Source organism: Podarcis melisellensis (genome assembly GCF_964234715.1).
Source record: "Podarcis melisellensis genome assembly, chromosome: 8".
In the NCBI taxonomy this organism is placed as follows: domain Eukaryota; kingdom Metazoa; phylum Chordata; class Lepidosauria; order Squamata; family Lacertidae; genus Podarcis; species Podarcis melisellensis.
In genome coordinates, this window is record NC_138540.1 from 86,224,459 (window position 1) to 86,242,467 (window position 18,009).

Below are 18,009 nucleotides of genomic sequence, written 5' to 3' on the forward strand. Positions count from 1 at the left end.
CTCCGCCAGGAAACGGCGCTCCCGACACAACCCCACCCGCGCCCACCCCCGCGATACTCCCGAGTAGGCGGGGCTTCCCTGTGGCCCCTCCCTCCCTTTGCGTCCCCCCCCCCTCCCGTCCCCAGTCCCTGCAAGCGGAAGGGCGCCTGCCTCCGCCGCCGCCTCCTCGCTGGGCGCCGAGACATCCGAGGTCAGCCGGGCCGGCGGTGCTGATGCGGAGGGAGTTTCCCACAATGCACCGCTAGCGCGCTGTCCCTGGTGCTGAAGCTCCGCTCCGGGGCGCCGTCGATGCACAGCGCGCTCTTCCAGCTGGTGCAGCGGAGACAGGCGCCCGAGCATGGGCCTGTGAGGGGGGCCATGGACGAGCGCAGCCCCTACAAGAGGAGCTGCCCGCAGGCCGGCGGCGGAGGGGGCAGCAGCGGCGGAGGGGCGGCCGTCGGGGGCGGCCGGGTCCACCTGCGCGGGGCCGCCGCCGCGGGCGCCGCCGAGCCCCAGCCGGACCTGGAGGCCAAGATCCGGCAGGCGGTGGAGTTCAAGGCCGAGGGCGGGCGCTGCTACAAGCAGAAGAAGTTCCGCGAGGCCATCGGGAAGTACCACCGGGCGCTGCTGCAGCTGAAGGGGCTGGAGGCCGAGGCCGAGGAGGGCAGCAGCCCGCTGCGGAGGGCCGGGTGGCAGCAGCGCCTCTCCGAGGAGCAGCGGGCGCTGGTCGAGGGCACCGAGATCGAGTGCTACAACAGCCTGACGGGTAAGGCTGGGGCGGATTCTCTTTTTTGGGGGGTGAGGGGAGCTCTGTGCCAGGCGCAGAGGAAGAAGGTGGGGGGCTCTCGCCTGGCAACGGGACCCCCCCTCCCAGTTTGGAAGGCTCTCCAAGCGTGCAGGAGAACCCCCGTGTCGTGACGAAGCTGTCCCGCCTTCAGACGTGTCTCTGGCTCCCTCTCATGCACCTCCCGTGTCCAGCCGGCAGGGGGAGCACTTTCCAATCCTGCTTTCCTACTCCTAGGGGCCAAAATATTGGAGGGGGCTGCCCCTTCTAAGTTGACGGGCATTGCCATTCAAATAGCGTGTGTGACCACATCTTGTGATTGATTATGTAGGGTGGGGCTTATCTGGGCCCCCACAATACAGTCTTACCTCGGATTACAAACGCTTTGGGTTGTGCGATTTTGGGTTATGCACCACGCCAAACCCGGAAGCACCGGAACAGGTTACTTCCAGGTTTCAGCGCTTGCGCATGCACAGAAGCACTAAATCATGCTTTGCGCATGCGCAGAAGTGCCGAATTGCAACCCACACGTGCGCAGGTTGCGAATGTGCTTCCAGCACGGATCACGTTCGCAACCCCAGCGTCCACTGTCTTTTATTCAAGTTGGCATCCCAAATTGGGGCCAAGACCCAGCCTCTGATCCCTTCCTAGTCAAAAGCGCCCTCTCTGGGAAACGGGCAAGGATGTCCCTCGTTTAGGGGGGGTCCCCTTTGCACCAGAGAATTTGCAGCTCTTGAGGGGGGTGTCCGTAGAGATCTGAAACCGGAGCTCTCACAGGGAAAGGCCTGGCGTTGCAGGTACAGGGTTCCCAGGGGGCTGTTCAGGTTGCCAGGATGATACCAAGCAGAGAAGCCTCCAGCCCAAAGGGCCAAAGTCAAAGGCTCAGCCCCCGGGAAGCTGTGCTAGGAGGAATCAAGTTGGGGGGGGCAGGGGGTGAGGCAGAAAATGCTGCTTTATGGCTATTCTCAGAATGGCCATCTGAGAAAATGGTTAGAAGACCCAAGAGGTGGGCAGTGATGCTGAGGTGTCCAGTGATGTTACGGGCCAGATGGCCACCCCTCCCTTAACAAAATATTTATTCAAAATCTCACAAAGTCCAAGGAATGTTCTCCCCACCCACCCACTGATCCATCTCCCAAGGTCCTCCTCTTCCAAGCAGAGAGGAGGAACATCACAGGCCAAGGGTTGAAGATTCCCTTGGGAATCCATGTGTTTAAGACTTTTGTATATTGGCGGTGGCCTCCCCTCTAGCAGTGACCCCCCTCCTTGACCTTTGACCCTCCTTGCCCCTCCCTCACCTTCTCCTTCCACTTCCTTTGGGTACCTCCTGCTGGGGATGAAACAGAACCATGCGAATCTCATTCACCAACATTTGCAATTTTGACATAAAATTTTTGAATGCTAGGACTGAAATCCATTTATTCCCCTCGAAATTCCGAAGTATTACATTTGATCTTTTATTGTATTTTTAATATTTTGTTGGAAGCCGCCCAGAGTGGCTAGGGAAACCCAGCCAGATGGGTGGGGTATAAATAATAATAATAATAATAATAATAATAATAATAATAATAATAATAATAATTTCTACCTTTCCTCCAAGGAGATCAAGTCAGTGTACAAGCCTCTGCCACTCCCCACTCCCCTTTTTAAGTCAAATGGTCATACAAATCCAGACAATACCATTTATTCTGTGAAATTATAATTATAAATTATAATTAAAATTATAAAATTTAAAATTAAATTAAAATTATAAATTTAATTTGACAACAACAACATGAAGAAAGGGAAGGGGTGTAAGTGCTTCTCAATTATAATCTAAAATATTCACATCTCTTGGTATTTGCTACAATCCTATGAAGTTTTAATATTATACAAATCCTTACTTATTTATATGTGTATCTCCCAAAAGATAAGAAGTGGTAACAATTCTGCCTATGGCAGCCAGCAGCCGACCCCTAAGTCAGGGAAACCCAATACTTAATATATTGGATTCTATGGTTCAGCTCCCTCTTTCCTTCTCTTCCTGTTTTAGAGACCGGGTGTAACATACTCATTAGTTCTCTAATTAGCTAATTCCTAATTAGTTCTTCTTCTTGGTATCCAGCTTGGCTTCTATGTCTTAGCAAAGGGAATTTCTCGCATGTAGCACAAGACACGGCCTTTGTGTTTGATATGCTTTGATTTTTACATTGCCTCTTCTGCAATATAATTGAGCCATTTCCTCAATAGTTGCTATGACCATTTCCCAACATCTTCACCACAATAGGGGTGGGTGGGGGGTGGACAACATTTCTTCAAGAAATGAAATAAAATCAGGGGAGACCCACCCCCATGCTGCCCTTACAACACTGTAAGATGAATTTTGCATAAATTCAGTGACTGGCCTGGAGAGCTTAATGGCTGAGTGAAGAGATTTGAACCCAGGGCTCTCTGGCCATGAGCCAGCACTCTAGCTGTTGCACCACAGTGATGCTCACTCTTGTTGGTGTCGCCTGACTGCTTCTTTTGGTTTGGCGACTTTTATGAATCACACAAAATGTCAACCCCTGACCATTAGGTCCAGTCGTGGCCAACTCTGGGGTTATGGCGCTCATCTCGCTTTACTGGCCAAGGAAGCCAGCGTTCAGCTTCTGGGTAATGTGGCCAGCATGACTAAGCCGCTTCTGGAGAACCAAAGCATCGCACGGAAACGCCGTTTACCTTCCCGCCAGAGCGGTACCTATTTATTTACTTGCACTTTGACGTGCTTTTGAACTGCTAGGCTGGCTGGAGCAGGGACCAAGCAACGGGAGCTCACCCCGTTGCGGGGATTCGAACCGCCAACCTTCTGATCGGCAAGCCCTAGGCTCTGAGGTTTAACCCACAGCGCCACCTGCGTCCCATTTGCTTACTACTTGTTAAAATTGATCCTGCTCCTCCTGAGGGGGCGTGAAGAGCTAGGAAGGATCCTGGTTTGCTACCACCACAACTCAAAAGCGCCCCCCTCCTGCAGCATCTGGAAATCCTGTCCTGCCTCTTCTCCAGCTGCTGAGGTCTGACTGCCTGCTCCCCTCCCACAATCGTGTTTGCTTTTGAGCCAGGGGTAGGCAAACTAAGGCCTGGGAGCTGGATCCGGCCCAATCGCCTTCTCAATCAGGCCTGCGGACAGCCCGGGAATCAGCATCTTTTTACATGAGTAGAATGTGTGCTTTTATTTAAAATGCATCCCTGGGTTATTTGTGGGGCATAGGAATTCGTTCATTATTAATTTTTCAAAATATAGTCCGTCCCCCGACAAGGTCTGAGGGACGGTGGACCGGCCCCCAGCTGAACAAGGTTGCTGACCCCTGCTTTTGAGGAAGAATATTGAGATTCTCAGGAGGGAGGCTGAATCCGGCCCCTCTTGCTGCGTTATGTGGGCGTCCCACCCTCCTGCAGGGTGGCAGAGGGGGCAAAGCAGACCAGCCACGGCCGGAGTCAAGCAGAAGGGAGGGGGCCAACCTTAAATGAACCTGCCTGTGTTTTGCCTCGTGAAAAACAGCCAGGAAGAGAATGATTTGGATGGCAGATGAGGAAAGGAGGAGGGAGGAGGGGCACATCAAGCCCAACCGGACAGATCTGCCAGGAACATCGTAAGCATCAAAGCTCTGCCATTGCAATGGCAACCCTAAAACAGGACTATTTTATTTTATTTTATTTATTATTAATGTTGGAACACATATATGAAATCTTTACATAATGATACATATACATTATACAGTGGTACCTTGGGTTAAGTACCGGCTCTTAATTCGCTCCCGAGGTCCGTTCTTAACCTGAAACTGTTCTTAACCTGAAGCACCACTTTAGCTAATGGGGCCTCCTGCTGCTGCCTTGCCGCCGGAGCACGATTTCTGTTCTCATCCTGAGGCAAAGTTCTTAACCTGAAGCACTATTTCTGGGTTAGCGGAGTCTGTAACCTGAAGCGTCTGTAACCTGAAGCGTATGTAACCCAAGGTACCACTGTATTCATAAATTAACATTTTCACGTTTCATTATGTACCAACATGTATCTATTTCTTATTTCTTGCCCTGTGTCTTCCCTCTACCCTTGCGTGACTTCCTTGTTATCTTTTTATAACTTTATTAATGAGATTGTGTTTTTTTTTATCTTAATTATTAAACATTCAGTCTTATACATCACCTTAGCTTAACTTAACTTCGTGGAATCAGTCTATGCATAATCAATAAATTCTTGTTGGAGCATCTTTTGGTCATGTATTCTTCTACACATTTCCATTCCTGTTTGAGATTTTGATTAGATTACATTCTAACTGTTGCTGTCATTTTTGCTAATTCAATCATTTCAAAAAAATTATATTGCCAATCTTTCAATGTTGGTATTTCTTCTAATTCACAGGACTTTTTTTTTAGCACCGTTGAGGGGTGGGGGGATGAGTATCCCTTTGCGGCGGTCCTGGCCCAATCTCCTTCTACACCTTCCTTGTGGAACAGATGCCTTTCAACTCAAGAGACCCCACCAAGGTGGGCGGGAGGATGTCACCCCTGCGCGCGCCCCTCCCTGGTGACAACGATGCAGCTTTTTTAAGAGACTCCTGACCGTTTGGTCCAGTCGTGGCCGACTCTGGGGTTGCGGTGCTCATCTCGCTTTACTGGCCGAGGGAGCCGGCGTACAGGTTCCGGGTCATGTGGCCAGCATGACTAAGCCACTTCTGGCGAACCAGAGCAGCACACGGAAACGCTGTTTACCTTCCCATCGGAGTGGTACCTATTTATCTACTTGCACAGGTGTGCTTTCGAACTGCTAGGTTGGCAGGAGCTGGGACCGAGCAACGAGAGCTCACCCCGTCGCAGGGATTCGAACTGCCGACCTTCTGATCGGCAAGTCCTAGGCTCTGTGGTTTAACCCACAGCGCCACCCGCATCACAACGATGCATCTTGTTGAAAGGCTAGCTGGGTGGGGGCTGTATCCTGGCATTCTGTCCTGTTCTGTGCTAGGCCTTGTTCTTTTCCCATGAAAGTGCGATTTATAAATATTTAAAATATATTTTTTTAATTAAAAAAATCAATATCGTTGATAGTGGTTGCATTAAAAGCCACGTAGCGCTATTGCGCAAAGGCCAGAGGGAGCAGCATGCAGGTTTGCAGGATCAGGATGGGCAAGGATTCAGACTCCACCTGGGAAACGGCTGGAGGGGGCGTATGGTCTCCCTGGCTCCCTCTTTAACTAACTCTCCTGTGGGATATTTAAAGCCACTCTGGGCGGCTTCCAACAAAATATTAAAATACAGTAATGCATCAAACATTAAAAGCTTCCCTAAACAGGGCTGCCTTCAGATGTCTTCTAAAAGTCTGGTAGTTGTTCTTCTCTTTAACATCCGGTGGGAGGGCGTTTCACAGAGCAGGTGCCACTAATGAGAAGGCCCTCAGCCTGGTTCCCTGTAACCTCACTTCTTGCAGGGAGGGAACCTCCAGAAGGCCCTCGGCACTGGACCTCAGTGTCCGGGCTGAACAATGGGGATGGAGACTCTCCTTCAGATATATAGAACCGAGGCCGTTTAGGGCTTTAAAGGTCAGCACCAACACTTTGAATTGTGCTCAGAAACGTACTGGGAGCCAGTGTAGGTCTTTCACGACCGGTGTTATGTGGTCTCGACGGCTGCTCCCAGTCACCAGTCTAGCTGCCGCATTCTGGATTAGTTGTAGTTTCTGGGTCACCTTCAAAGGTTGCCCCACGTAGAGCGCAGTAGTCCAAGCGGGAGATAACCAGAGCATGCACCACTCTGGCGAGACAGTCTGCGGGCAGGGAGGGTCTCAGTCTGCATACCAGATGGAGCTGGTAAACAGCTGCCCTGGACACAGAATTGACCTGCGCCTCCATGGACAGCTGTGAGTCCAAAATGACTCCCAGGCTGTGCTCCTGGTCCTTCAGGGGCACAGTTACCCCATTCAGGACCAGAATTCATGTTTGCTAGACAGGCACAGGATAGCAGCTGAAGCTCACAGAGATTTTCTGTAAACTTGCAAGAGAGAACTCTGTGAGAGACACTCCTACTGTGCCCTGATGGAGGGGCTGGGGGCATAGCTGTTTGTGTTCCTACCTGCCTTGGTGTGCTCTCTTTCTATCTTTTCCCCTACCCTGCCAGCAATGTGAGAACATCTGCTACGTCTCAGCTCCTGCTCAGACTGCATGCTAAGCTAGACGTAAGTACAGTGGTACCACGGTTTAAGACCAGTCCGGTTTAAGAACAATTCGATTTACGAACTCTGCAAAACTAGAAGTAGTGTCCCGGTTTGAGAACTTTACCTTGGTCTAAGAACGGAATCTGAACGGTGGAAGGGCACCGGCGGCGGGAGGCCTCATTAGGGAAAGTGCGCCTCGGTTTAAGAACGGTTTTGGTTTAAGAACAGATTAAATGGTTTTGGTTAAATGGTTTTGGTTTAAGAACAGATTTGGTTTCTGGAACAGATTAAATTCGCAAACCACTGTATGTCTTTGTAATTGAATTACTGAGTTCAGCCTGCCTGAACAAAGCTGCTGCATCTGTTACACTTCAGCAAGTATTATGAGAGAGCAAATGCTATTTTTTACCTTTTCTGCAAGGCTGTTTGTGTGATTGTTATTTTAAAAGGGAGGAAATACAAGGAGAATCCAGTCTGCCTTACTTAAAGCATCCTGGATTCCTTAAACTAAAAGGCTAAAATTGGCCTATCTAAGCTTCCCTTTTAAGATGCAAATGGATGACACTCTGATGAACTCACAAACGTGAGGAAGGAAAAAAAAATCCTTCCAGTAGCACCTTAAAGACCAACTAAGTTAGTTCTTGGTATGAGCTTTCGTGTGCATGCACACTTCTTCAGATACACTGAAACAGAAGTTTCCAGACCCTTCTATATAGTGAGAAGGTGGGGAAGGGTATTACTCAGAAGGGTGGTGGGAATGGATGATTGGCAGATAGCTGTGATGAGCCTGTTGACGACTCTTAACGACTGCAATAGGTCTTACAGGAAAAAGCAAGGGGTGAGAAGGTGAAAAATGGCTTTGTCATGTATAATGAGATAAGAATCCAATGTCTTTGTTCAGACCAGGTATCTCCATGGTTTTAAGTTTGGTAATTGTGATTCCTGAGATTCCCTTCAGGAATCACAAGACAGAGAAACCAGTAGGAGAACACTTCAATCTCCCAGGACATTCTATACAAGATCTCAAAGTAGCTGTTTTACTACAAAGGAATTTCAGAAATAGACTGGAAAGAGAAACTGCTGAATTGCAACTTATTACCAAACTTAAAACTATCTGCCAATCACCCATTCCCACCACCCTTCTGAGTAATACCCCTCCCCACCTTCTCACTATATAGAAGGGTCTGGAAACTTCTGTTTCAGTGTATCTGAAGAAGTGTGCATGCACACGAAAGCTCATACCAAGAACTAACTTAGTTGGTCTTTAAGGTGCTACTGGAATGAATTTTTTTTGTTTTGACTATGGCAGACCAACACGGCTACCTATCTGTAACTGAAACTATGTGAGGAAGGAAGGGTAATCTTTCTTTCTTTCTTTCTTTCTTTCTTTCTTTCTTTCTTTCTTTCTTTCTTTCTTTCTTTCTTTCTTTCTTTCTTTCTTTCTTTCTTTCTTTCTTTCTTCCCTGCCCATCTGGCTGGGATTCCCCAGCCACTCTAGTCAGCTCCCAACAGAAAAGCACAATAAACCACCAAATGTTAAAAACTTCCCTAAACAGGGCTGCCTTCAGATGTTTTCTGAAGTCGGATACTGTAGTTGTTTATTTCCTTGACATCTGATGGGAGGGCGTTCCACAAGACAGGCGCCACTACCGAGAAGGCCCTCTGCCTGGTTCCCTGTACCCCACTTCTCGCAGTGAGGGAACCGCCAGAGGACCCTCTCCTAGCATCTATTCCAGGGGTCAGCAACCTTTTTCAGCAGGGGGCCGGTCCACCGTCCCTCAGACCATGTGATGGGCCGGACTATATTTTTTGGGGGGAAATGAACTAATTCCTATGCCCCACAAATAACCCAGAGATGCATTTTAAATAAAAGAACACATTCTACTCATGTAAAAACATGCTGTTTCCTGGACTGTCTGCTGGCCGGATTCAGAAGGCGATTGGGCTGCATCCGGTCCCCGGGCCTTCGTTTGCCTAGGTAAAGATAAGGGACTCCTGAACATTAGGTCCAGTTGTGGTCGGCTCTGGGGTTGCAGCGCTCATCTTGCTTTACTGGCCAAGGGAGCCGGCGTACAGCTTCCGGGTCATGTGGCCAACAGGACTAAGCCGCTTCTGGCGAACCCGAGCAGCGCACGGAAACGCGGTTTACCTTCCCGCCGGAGTGGTACCTATTTATCTACTTGCACAGGTGTGCTTTCGAACTGCTAGGTTGACAGGAGCTGGGACCGAGCAACGGGAGCTCACCCCGTTGCGGGGATTCGAACCACCGACCTTCTAGTTTGCCTAATCCCTGATCTATTCACACCCCAACCTCTCTCTCTCTCCAGCCTGCCTGCTGCAATCGGAACTGGTGAACTATGAGAGGGTGCGGGACTATTGCCTCAAGGTTCTTGCCAAGGAGAAGAGGAACTTCAAAGCCATGTACCGGGCGGGCATCGCCTTCTACCACCTGGGCGACTACGACAACGCCCTGCTCTATTTGAAAGAGGCCAAGAGCCTGGAGCCTGCAGGTGGGTGGTTTCCTTGGCCCGTGGCAGGAGGGAAAGGTGGGGCAAGGGGGTGGGAGTGGAAGGGGCAGTTGCCAAGGCCTGAAACGGAGCGCAACTCAGAGGCAGAACCCCTCCTTGGGGCTCAGGAGTCTGGGGCTCAACCCCTGGCAGCTCCTCCACTTTAAGAACATAAGAAAAGGCTGCTGGATCAGGCCATTTGAGGCCAGCATCCTGCTCTCACAGTAGCCGATGAGATGCCCAAAAGGGAAACCCGCAAACAGGATTTGAACACAAGAGCAACTCTCCCCTCCTGTGGTTTCCAGCATTACTGTGTGATAGGAATTTAGAGGTCTGAGATATATGGTAATGTTCATAGCCGCATGTACATGGATCAGCACAGGAAGACCGACCTGAAGCCATTTTGATTCCTAAACTGAGCAAATGTTTTCTCCGCAAGGTCAAAGTGGGAAACCTCCCCATTGTCTCTTTCCTCACAAATCCTGTCTTAAGGGTACATTTAAGATATGAATGGGATGTGAGCCTGTGACCTGGCCCAGGAACTAAGTATTTATCATTACAAAAGACTGGCCAGGCTCCCCAGGTAATCCAATCAAGTAACTTGCCAGACAGGAGAAAAACAACATTCAAATTTCTGTTTTAAGACCGCCTTTTCTGTGATGTAGGTGTGATGTATCTGGAGAGTGGTCTTAGGTTACACCCCTTCTGTGATGTGTGTGTGATGTTTCTGGGGGTGGTCTTGATCTAAAGGTAAAGGTAAAGGTACCCCTGCCCGTACGGGCCAGTCTTGCCAGACTCTGGGGTTGTGCGCCCATCTCACTCAAAAGGCCAGGGGCCAGCGCTGTCCGAAGACACTTCCGGGTCACGTGGCCAGTGTGACATCGCTGTTCTGGCGAGCCAGAGCTGCACACGGAAACGCCGTTTACCTTCCCGCTAGAAAGCGGTCCCTATTTATCTACTTGCACCCGAGGGTGCTTTCGAACTGCTAGGTTGGCAGGCGCTGGGACCGAGCAGCGGGAGCGCACCCCGCCGCGGGGATTCGAACCGCCGACCTTTCAATCGGCAAGCCCTAGGCACTGAGGCTTTAACCCACAGCGCCACCCGCATCCCGCTGGTGAACTATGTCTTGATCTACAGGGTGGCAATTTCAAAAGTCTTTATAAGGCCTTGCGCGTCATTGTTCTGGATTCCTCCTCTCTCCTGCATGTGAGGGGAGCACCCTGTTGCAACAGATCAATAAAGATCAAGCTTACTAGCTGCTTTGCATCTCAATATTCTCTGGTTGGCCTCTGTTATTCTCTTCTACCGATAGGGAACCTACGTAAGGACTCTATATGGGCTCTTGGATACCCCATAAGGGAAAAGGGCATTTTTTTGTTTACAACAGCTGCCTCTGACAGTGGAGGCAGAGAACAATAATCCTGGCTAGTAGCCACCCAAAGCCCTCTCCTCCTCCATGAATTACTCTAATCCTATTTTATAGCCACCTCTGCCTCCTGTGGAAGGAAGTTCCATAGGTAAAAGGAGGGCTTTCTTTTACCTACCCAGACTCTTCCAATATTCAGCTTCCCCACGACTTTGAGTATTTCTCTGTTGGCTTTCTCAAGGCCATGCCTAATTTTATAAACTCCTTATCACGTCGTCTCTCACCTGCCTTTCCTCTGAGCTAAAAAGCCCCAAACACTGCAAGCTTTCTTCATAAGAAGGTGGGTGACTTGTGTAATAAACAGAAATCTGCCCTTATTCCCTTATGGGGGATACAAGAGCCCTTATAGAGTCCTTTGTAGGTTCTCCATCGGTCGGAGAAAATAGCAGAGGCCAACCAGAGAATATTGAGAAGCAAAGCAGCTCGTAAGCTTGATCTTTATTGAACTGTTGCAACAGGGTGCTCCCCTCACACACAGGAAAGGAGGAGGACCCAGAACAAAGGTGTGCCCGCCCTTATATAGACATTTTAAATTGCCCGCCCTAGAGTCCAAGAAACATCATACCTACATCACAGAAGAGGCGGTCTACAACAGAAATCTGAGTGCGTTGTTTTACCTCCTGTTAATGCTTACTTGATTGGATACCCTGGGGAGCCTGGCCAGTCTTTTGTAATGATAAATACTTAGTTCCTGAGCCAGGTCACAGGCTCACCCTATTTATACACAGACATACCCTTAAGACAGGATTTGTGAAGGAAAAGACAATGGGGAGGCTTTTCCATTTTCCTTTGACCTTGCAGAGAAATATTTGAGGTCAATTTGGGAGGGACAAAATGGTTTCAGGACTTTTTCTGTGAGGTTTCAGACATGTGGTTTATATATGCAGTTATGAATACTTATTATATATATATATAAGACCTTAACTTTTTTTATTTCACTTGCTTGTGCCTTGCTGGGAGGGAGAGGCAGGGGATATTCTTGGCTGTAAAAAGGGAAGGTGGCAAGGCCTGAAATCACAGCTCGGTGGCACAGAACACCTTTGGGGTGCAAAGGTTTTGGGTTCAACCCCTGGCAGCACCTACAGCTTAAAAGGACCGTGACTTGGAGGGCTGGCTGGGAAGGACCCCTCCCTGAATGGGACCTGGCTGAACCTAGCTGGGGACATAGCTGTCAAGCGTCCCTTATTTGGTGGGACAGTCCCTTATCCCAGCTCTGTGTCCCGCTGCTGTCCCTTATTGATGGTGTCCCTTAAATTTCCCGGGTTTAAAGGAAGCAGCTCCTCTCCCTCCCTCCCTGCCAGCCAGGGAGGAGGGAGGCTCCAACTGGGTTGCTTGGCTGCGTTGCTCACCCAATAAGGAGTCTAAGCACAACTGGGGGTGGAGCTTGCATGCCTTGTGCCAGTCAAATCGGCCACCTTGCCTGGGGACTCGCCTTTGCTCAGCGCTTCCCAGCAGAGAGGTGACGGTGATTTTCCTTGCTGTATCCCCTTTGCCGGGTTGCTGCGCTGTGGGAACCACCGCTTGAGGCTTCGTTTGGCTGCTGGTTGACTAAAATCCCTTATTTTGGCTGCTGATCCCTTATTTTCAAGGCTGCTGGTCCCTTATTTTCAAATCTGTAAGTTGACAGCTATGGCTGGGGAGGGTTGACCCTGGGCAGGAGGACTTGTCTTGGGTTTGCAGGATGTGGCCAGGGAAGAGAGAGCTGCCGTGGCTCCTCTTCCTCCTCCTCACAGGCTCTGCCTCTCCCTTTCCTTGCAGACACCAATGTCTTACGCTACATCCAGCTGACAGAGATTAAGATCAGCCGCTGCAGCCAGCGGGAGAAAGAAATGATTGCGTAGCTGCCCCATCGGAGACAGACAGAGGCTTCTGCACGTGGTGCCAGCCGTGCCCTGAACCCACCACCCGCTGCACTCCAGGACCCAGGAAGATGCCGCCAGGTGCCCAGCGAGCCCCTGGCGGGTGCCACGGCAGCCAGAGAACCCCCAGCTCAGAGCTATGCTGCCCACGAAGGACAGATCGGGACTTGACCATGTAGCATTTTGCCAAAACACTGTTGGGGGCTGCTTCTTTGTGCTTTGCCTTTTTCTATATAAAAACAAAAACCTAAACCAAACCAAAAAAACAAAACAAAACCCCGAGAGAATTTGCAAGATGTGCCTCTGTCAGATTGGCTATGGGGCACTGGGAGCAGAGAGGGGCACCCCAGAAGGAGCAGATCAGGGTGCCACTGGGGGGAGTTGAAGTCAGCCCTTAGAGCAGATGCCCCCCCCCCAATAAGCAGAAGATGGTGGGGCTGAGAACAAGTGCCCTGTTGTCAATCTGGGGTCAGGGTGTCCTTTCCACTCTATTTACATCCCTCCTCCCTTCCTGAACACCCTCATGGCACCCTGTTCACCTCCAGAAAGGATGGCTTCCCCTCTGAGCTCCCAGACACCCCCCAGGTGTGAAGAGGCAGCCCCTAGCACTTTGCTTCAGTAGCTCAGTTGGTTAGAGCATGGTGCTGATAAAGCTAAGGTTGCAGGTTCGATACCCATACGGGTCAGCTGCGTTTTCCTGCCCTGGAAGGGGCTTGGCTGGATGGTGCTTAGGGCCCCTTTCGACTCTGCAATTCTATGATTCTACGAAATGTTGTGGGGCTAAGGGCCAAAGGGGAGCCCTGCTGGATCTGGCCATTGTCCCTCCCCAGCAGGGAGCAGGGGGAGAGGACAGCAGCCTCCCCAATCCCCCTTTCCTCAAACAAGAAATCCACAAGGTTCTTGGACCTGGTGTGCAGAGCAAGCAACCAGCTTGCGAATCTGGTTAGGAGAGAGGGATTGCCTTTGTAAAATAGCAAAGGCCTTTATTTTAGGGAAGATAATTTTGGGTAGGAGAGGGTTTCCTGGTTCTAAGCTAAGCAGCTCAACCAGAGTCCCAAGGAGCCATGATTGCTCCCTTGTTCTCAGAGGATGCGATCCAAGATGTCGAAAGGAGGGAGGGAAGGGCCATAGCTCAGTGAGAGGTCACCTGCCTTGCATGCAGAAGGACCCAGGGTCAACCCCTGCTGGCAGCATCTCCAGGAAAGGCTGGGAGAGATTCCCTGACCCAAACCCTAGGGAGCCTCATCCTGGCCATGTTGAAAATACTGAGCCATTTGGACCAGGGCTCAGAATGTTCCCAAGAAGGAGCTGCAACTCAGGGGAACGATTGCACTTGAGAGCCAGTGTGGTGTAGTGGTTAAGAGCGGTAGTCTCGTAATCTGGGGAACCGGGTTCGCGTCTCCGCTCCTCCACATGCAGCTGCTGGGTGACCTTGGGCTAGTCAACACTTCTCTGAAGTCTCTCAGCCTCAGTCACCTCACAGAGTGTTTGTTGTGGGGGAGGAAGGGAAAGGAGAGTGTTAGCCGCTTTGAGACTCCTGAAGGGGAGTGAAAGGCGGGATATCAAATCCAAACTCTTCTTCTTCACTTCAGAGGGTTGGCTCAGATCAAAGGAGAGAGAGAGTGATGGTCTCCTGGTCTGTCTGTCTTCTCCCGGAAGATGTGTGTCGAGTTAACGCACAGCTTGGAGGCTGACCTGAGCCTTGCCTTCCCTGCTGGTCAGAGGACCCCACTTTACCCCTGGTTAGAACCACACTGAGTTTAAGAAAATAAGAAAGCTAAGTTTATTAAAGGAAAGAAAATGCTTGACCGGCAAGATCCGAGTTCTGTCTCACTAAGGGGGGGATACAAAGACCCACCTGCCTGCCCTTTGTCCTCAGCAGAGGAGACGCACAGAGATGTCTCCTCTTCCACAGGGAGGTAAAGACCCCTGACCGTTAGGTCCAGTTGCAGACGACTCTGGGGTTGCAGCGCTCATCTCACTCTATAGGCCGAGGGAGCTGGCGTTTGTCCACAGACAGCTTCCATATCATGTGGCCAGCATGACTAAGCCACTGCTGGCAAAACCAGAGCAGCGCACGGAAATGCCGTTTACCTTCCCGCCAGAGTGGTACCTATTTATCTACTTGCACTGGCATGCTTTCGAACTGCTAGGTGGGCAGGAGCAGGGACCGAGCAACGGGAGCTCACCCCGTCACGGGGATTTGGACCGCTGACCTTCTGATCGGCAAGTCCAAGAGGCTTGGTGGTTTAGACCACAGCGCCACCCGCGTCCCTTCCACAGGGAGGAGGGAGGAGCAAAGGCAGGAGGCGACTCCCTTGTACCTCTGGGAAAGTCAGCACAGGCTGAAGGACAGTCTATGAAGTTTGGCTGGTTCTCCCTCCCTCTTTCTCCTCTGCAGACCACCTCCAATACAATCTGAATTGCATCCCAACACTTCCAACAGAAATCACCCCCATGCTTAATACTGGTGGCATTTGGGGGGGGGTGGGGGAGCCTCCAATTTGGCAGGGTCACATCTGGACACCCAATGAAGATGTTCAGAGGCCTGAACCATAGGAACAGTGCACGGTCGTCTTTCCAGTGGCCCACCTCCTTCATTTGAGTGACATATTTGACAAGCTGGGTTTGGGGGCGGAGGTCTCCCTGACATCCTGCAAAGTGTGGCTTGTGGGGCTATTCCTGAGCCCACGACCCTGGCCCATGGTGGTCTCTGAGCACTGTTCTTGGATGGAGCTAACTTGGCAGAGCAGAACTTTTAACACTCTTGAAGTCCTCTTTTCCTGAGTGAGGGGTTTTTGCAGGGAGAGCAGAGCAGGACCCCCAGCACTGCGCTGGTATCTGCAGTGCTACTCACACCAGCCTTGGGAGGTCGGGGGGGGGGGAAGATGAGAGGGAAGGTCACTGTTGTTCAGCAGTGGAGCATCAGCCGAGGTCTTCAGTTTCTGCTGGTGTCTTCAGGTGGGGCCAGGTAGAGACTCCCTGCCTCAAGCCCTGGAGAGGCGCCACTGCCAGCCAGTGTAGGCAACACTGGTCCAGGTGGACCACAGGGCCTGACTCAGGAACTCAGCTTTCCAACGTTCCTATAGGACAGGTTGCAGAATGGCAGGGACACAGGGTGGGGCTGCCCAAAAGCTCCCCTGGGCCAGATGAGATGCACCAGCCTCTTGTACCACCCCCACCCAGCTGTCAAGACTTCAGCTTACACTCGAGTAGGATTTTGGCAGAGACACATGCCAGACTGGCATGTTCTTTCCCTCCTGGTTGATCGTCCGGGAGCTTCATAAGCTTTCTTCAGCCCAAACATCACAGCAACCAAAGCCAAGCGACACCGGCACACTTAGGGATCCACAGAGTTTGCGCATTATGCGCGTGACAGACTTCAGCAACTCAGCATCCAGACAACTGCTGCTGTTTCAGTGCGTGCACCCCCCCCCCCATGTGATGGCCTGGGAATCCGATTCAGAGGCTGAACCGGAGGAATCCCAGCCTGCACAGGAGTCCCCGCCTCCAGGGCCAGCTGAACTGGGGCAGGGCCTTGATTCTGAAGCGCCTGGACCTGTGCCGGATCCTTAGGAGCAGGCACCAGGTGAATCCACTCTGGCTCCAGAGGTGGTTGAGGACTCAGTGCCTACAGGTGAGCCTCCTCCGGGGCCCAGTAACCCTTCAGCCTCTCCTGAACTGCAGAGGCTCAGGGCAGAGAGGCGAAGGGAACTGGTTTCTCCCAGGAGGAGTGCTCGCCTTAAGGCCAGAGGAGGCGGGGCTCCAGGGGGCCGGGACCGCCCCTGGCCTCAGAGAAGATAAAGGCCAGTCAGCCCGGTCCCAGGTTGCGGGAGCAACGTCGTTGATGAGCTGTTTCGGCCAGCATCCAGTCCTGTTTCCCCCAGAGTTCCTGTCCTTGCCTGGCTTCCCGCTGTGGACCCCGCTTCGCCCGAGGAGGACTGTCTGCCGACCCTCAACTCAGGTCCTGGACCTCGCCCCACGGTAACCTCCCCCCTGGATCAGCACACCCCAACTGTGGTGCTGTCCTAGGTAGGAACAGAAGTGACAATAATCAGGTGCATTTGGGGTTTCCTTCCAAGCGAAGCACTTCCTGTAGAGCCTGCCGAGGGAGGAGCGAACCAGAAGTTTCCTTGCCCACCGCGGAGGGTCTTGGCCACCGCAGTTCCTCAGGAACGGATACTTGTGAAATTAAATCCACCCCAATGGCAGGGCCTGCAGCCCATCCTACTATCCACTCCCAAAAGGCAAGTGAAAGGCAGAGAGGTCAGGCGGGGGGAAAGCCACCCCTAGCCCAGGAAAGATCCTGCATTGCAGGGGGTAGGACTAGATGACCCTTGAGGTCCCTGCCAATGCTACAATTCTAGGATTCTAGGACTGGCAGAGACTGAGGGACAGCTTTGCAAGAACTGGACTCTGAGTGTGTGTGTGTATGTGTGTGTGTTTCAGCATCGTAGAGTTTTGCCCATCTCCTTGTGGGGTTTTCAGGAGATGGGGAGTTAAGGTGGGTGGGCAGGAGAGACGCTTAAGTGGGTCAGAACAGATTAAACAGCTCCCAGCCACTCAGGGAGTTCCAGCCTGACCTCCGGCACCGGCAGAGAGATTGCTAAAGAGACAGAAACACCCATTTTCAATGCTGCCTCAGTATGGATGGATTCTCAAGACTGCGTAACCCAGATATTTTATCCTGAGATCCATTTATCCCTCACCTGCTGCCCTAGCCAGGTGTAGCTGCGGTGCTTTTGGGAATCCCTTTTAAGTCCACTGTCCTAGGCCTTGTTTGTGGTGCTTATGGGGCCAGGCAGGAGCCGTCGGTCCCAGATTAAACCCAGTATGCAGGTGATATGTGTGTGTGTGATGCATGAGAAAGAACTGGAGGAGACCTTGCACTACAGGAGAGTTTAACACCGCCCGTCCTGCGGCCACGGTGCCTGCTCACCTCTGCCTCCATCCCCAGAATTGCTGCTGCAGCAGCTGCCTGCCTTTGGTACCCACTGTTGCTATGGTGACTGGGATCGCTAAGGAAGAAGGGCGAGAGAGATGCTCAGTCCACGCGCAGGTTTGGCTCCCGAGACTGCTGTTTGCGATGAAGGGTGGGGGTGGGTGGCTGGAGCCCTGGGAAGAGAACCCAGGAGTCCTGGCTCTCCTTGATATTAGCACCTACCTGTTAGCAAATCGAACCCAGAAATAGTGCTTCAGGTTAAGTACTTTGCTTCAGGATGAGAACAGAAATTGTGCTCCAGCAGCACGGCAGCAGCAGGAGGCCCCATTAGCTAAAGTGGTGCTTCAGG

General features: G+C 51.5%; 1 protein-coding gene across 1 annotated transcript; it reads left to right on the forward strand.

Annotated features, from left to right (window-relative positions):
• The first annotated feature begins 129 nt into the window (after positions 1-129).
• On the forward strand, positions 130-13,130 carry TTC9B (tetratricopeptide repeat domain 9B). The gene is made up of 3 exons (XM_081922370.1): positions 130-745; positions 9,254-9,436; positions 12,618-13,130. Exons 1-3 carry the CDS (start codon positions 289-291, stop codon positions 12,698-12,700), a joined length of 723 nt encoding a protein of 240 aa, XP_081778496.1. The 5' UTR covers positions 130-288; the 3' UTR covers positions 12,701-13,130.
• The last annotated feature ends 4,879 nt before the right edge of the window (positions 13,131-18,009 follow it).

Coding starts and splice junctions, on each gene's coding strand:
- TTC9B (XM_081922370.1), top strand. CDS start 289: ATGCACAGCGCGCTCTTCCAGCTGGTGCAGCGGAGACAGGCGCCCGAG. Junction 746..9,253: donor GTGCTACAACAGCCTGACGG/GTAAGGCTGGGG, acceptor CTCTCTCTCCAG/CCTGCCTGCTGCAATCGGAA. Junction 9,437..12,617: donor CAAGAGCCTGGAGCCTGCAG/GTGGGTGGTTTC, acceptor CTTTCCTTGCAG/ACACCAATGTCTTACGCTAC.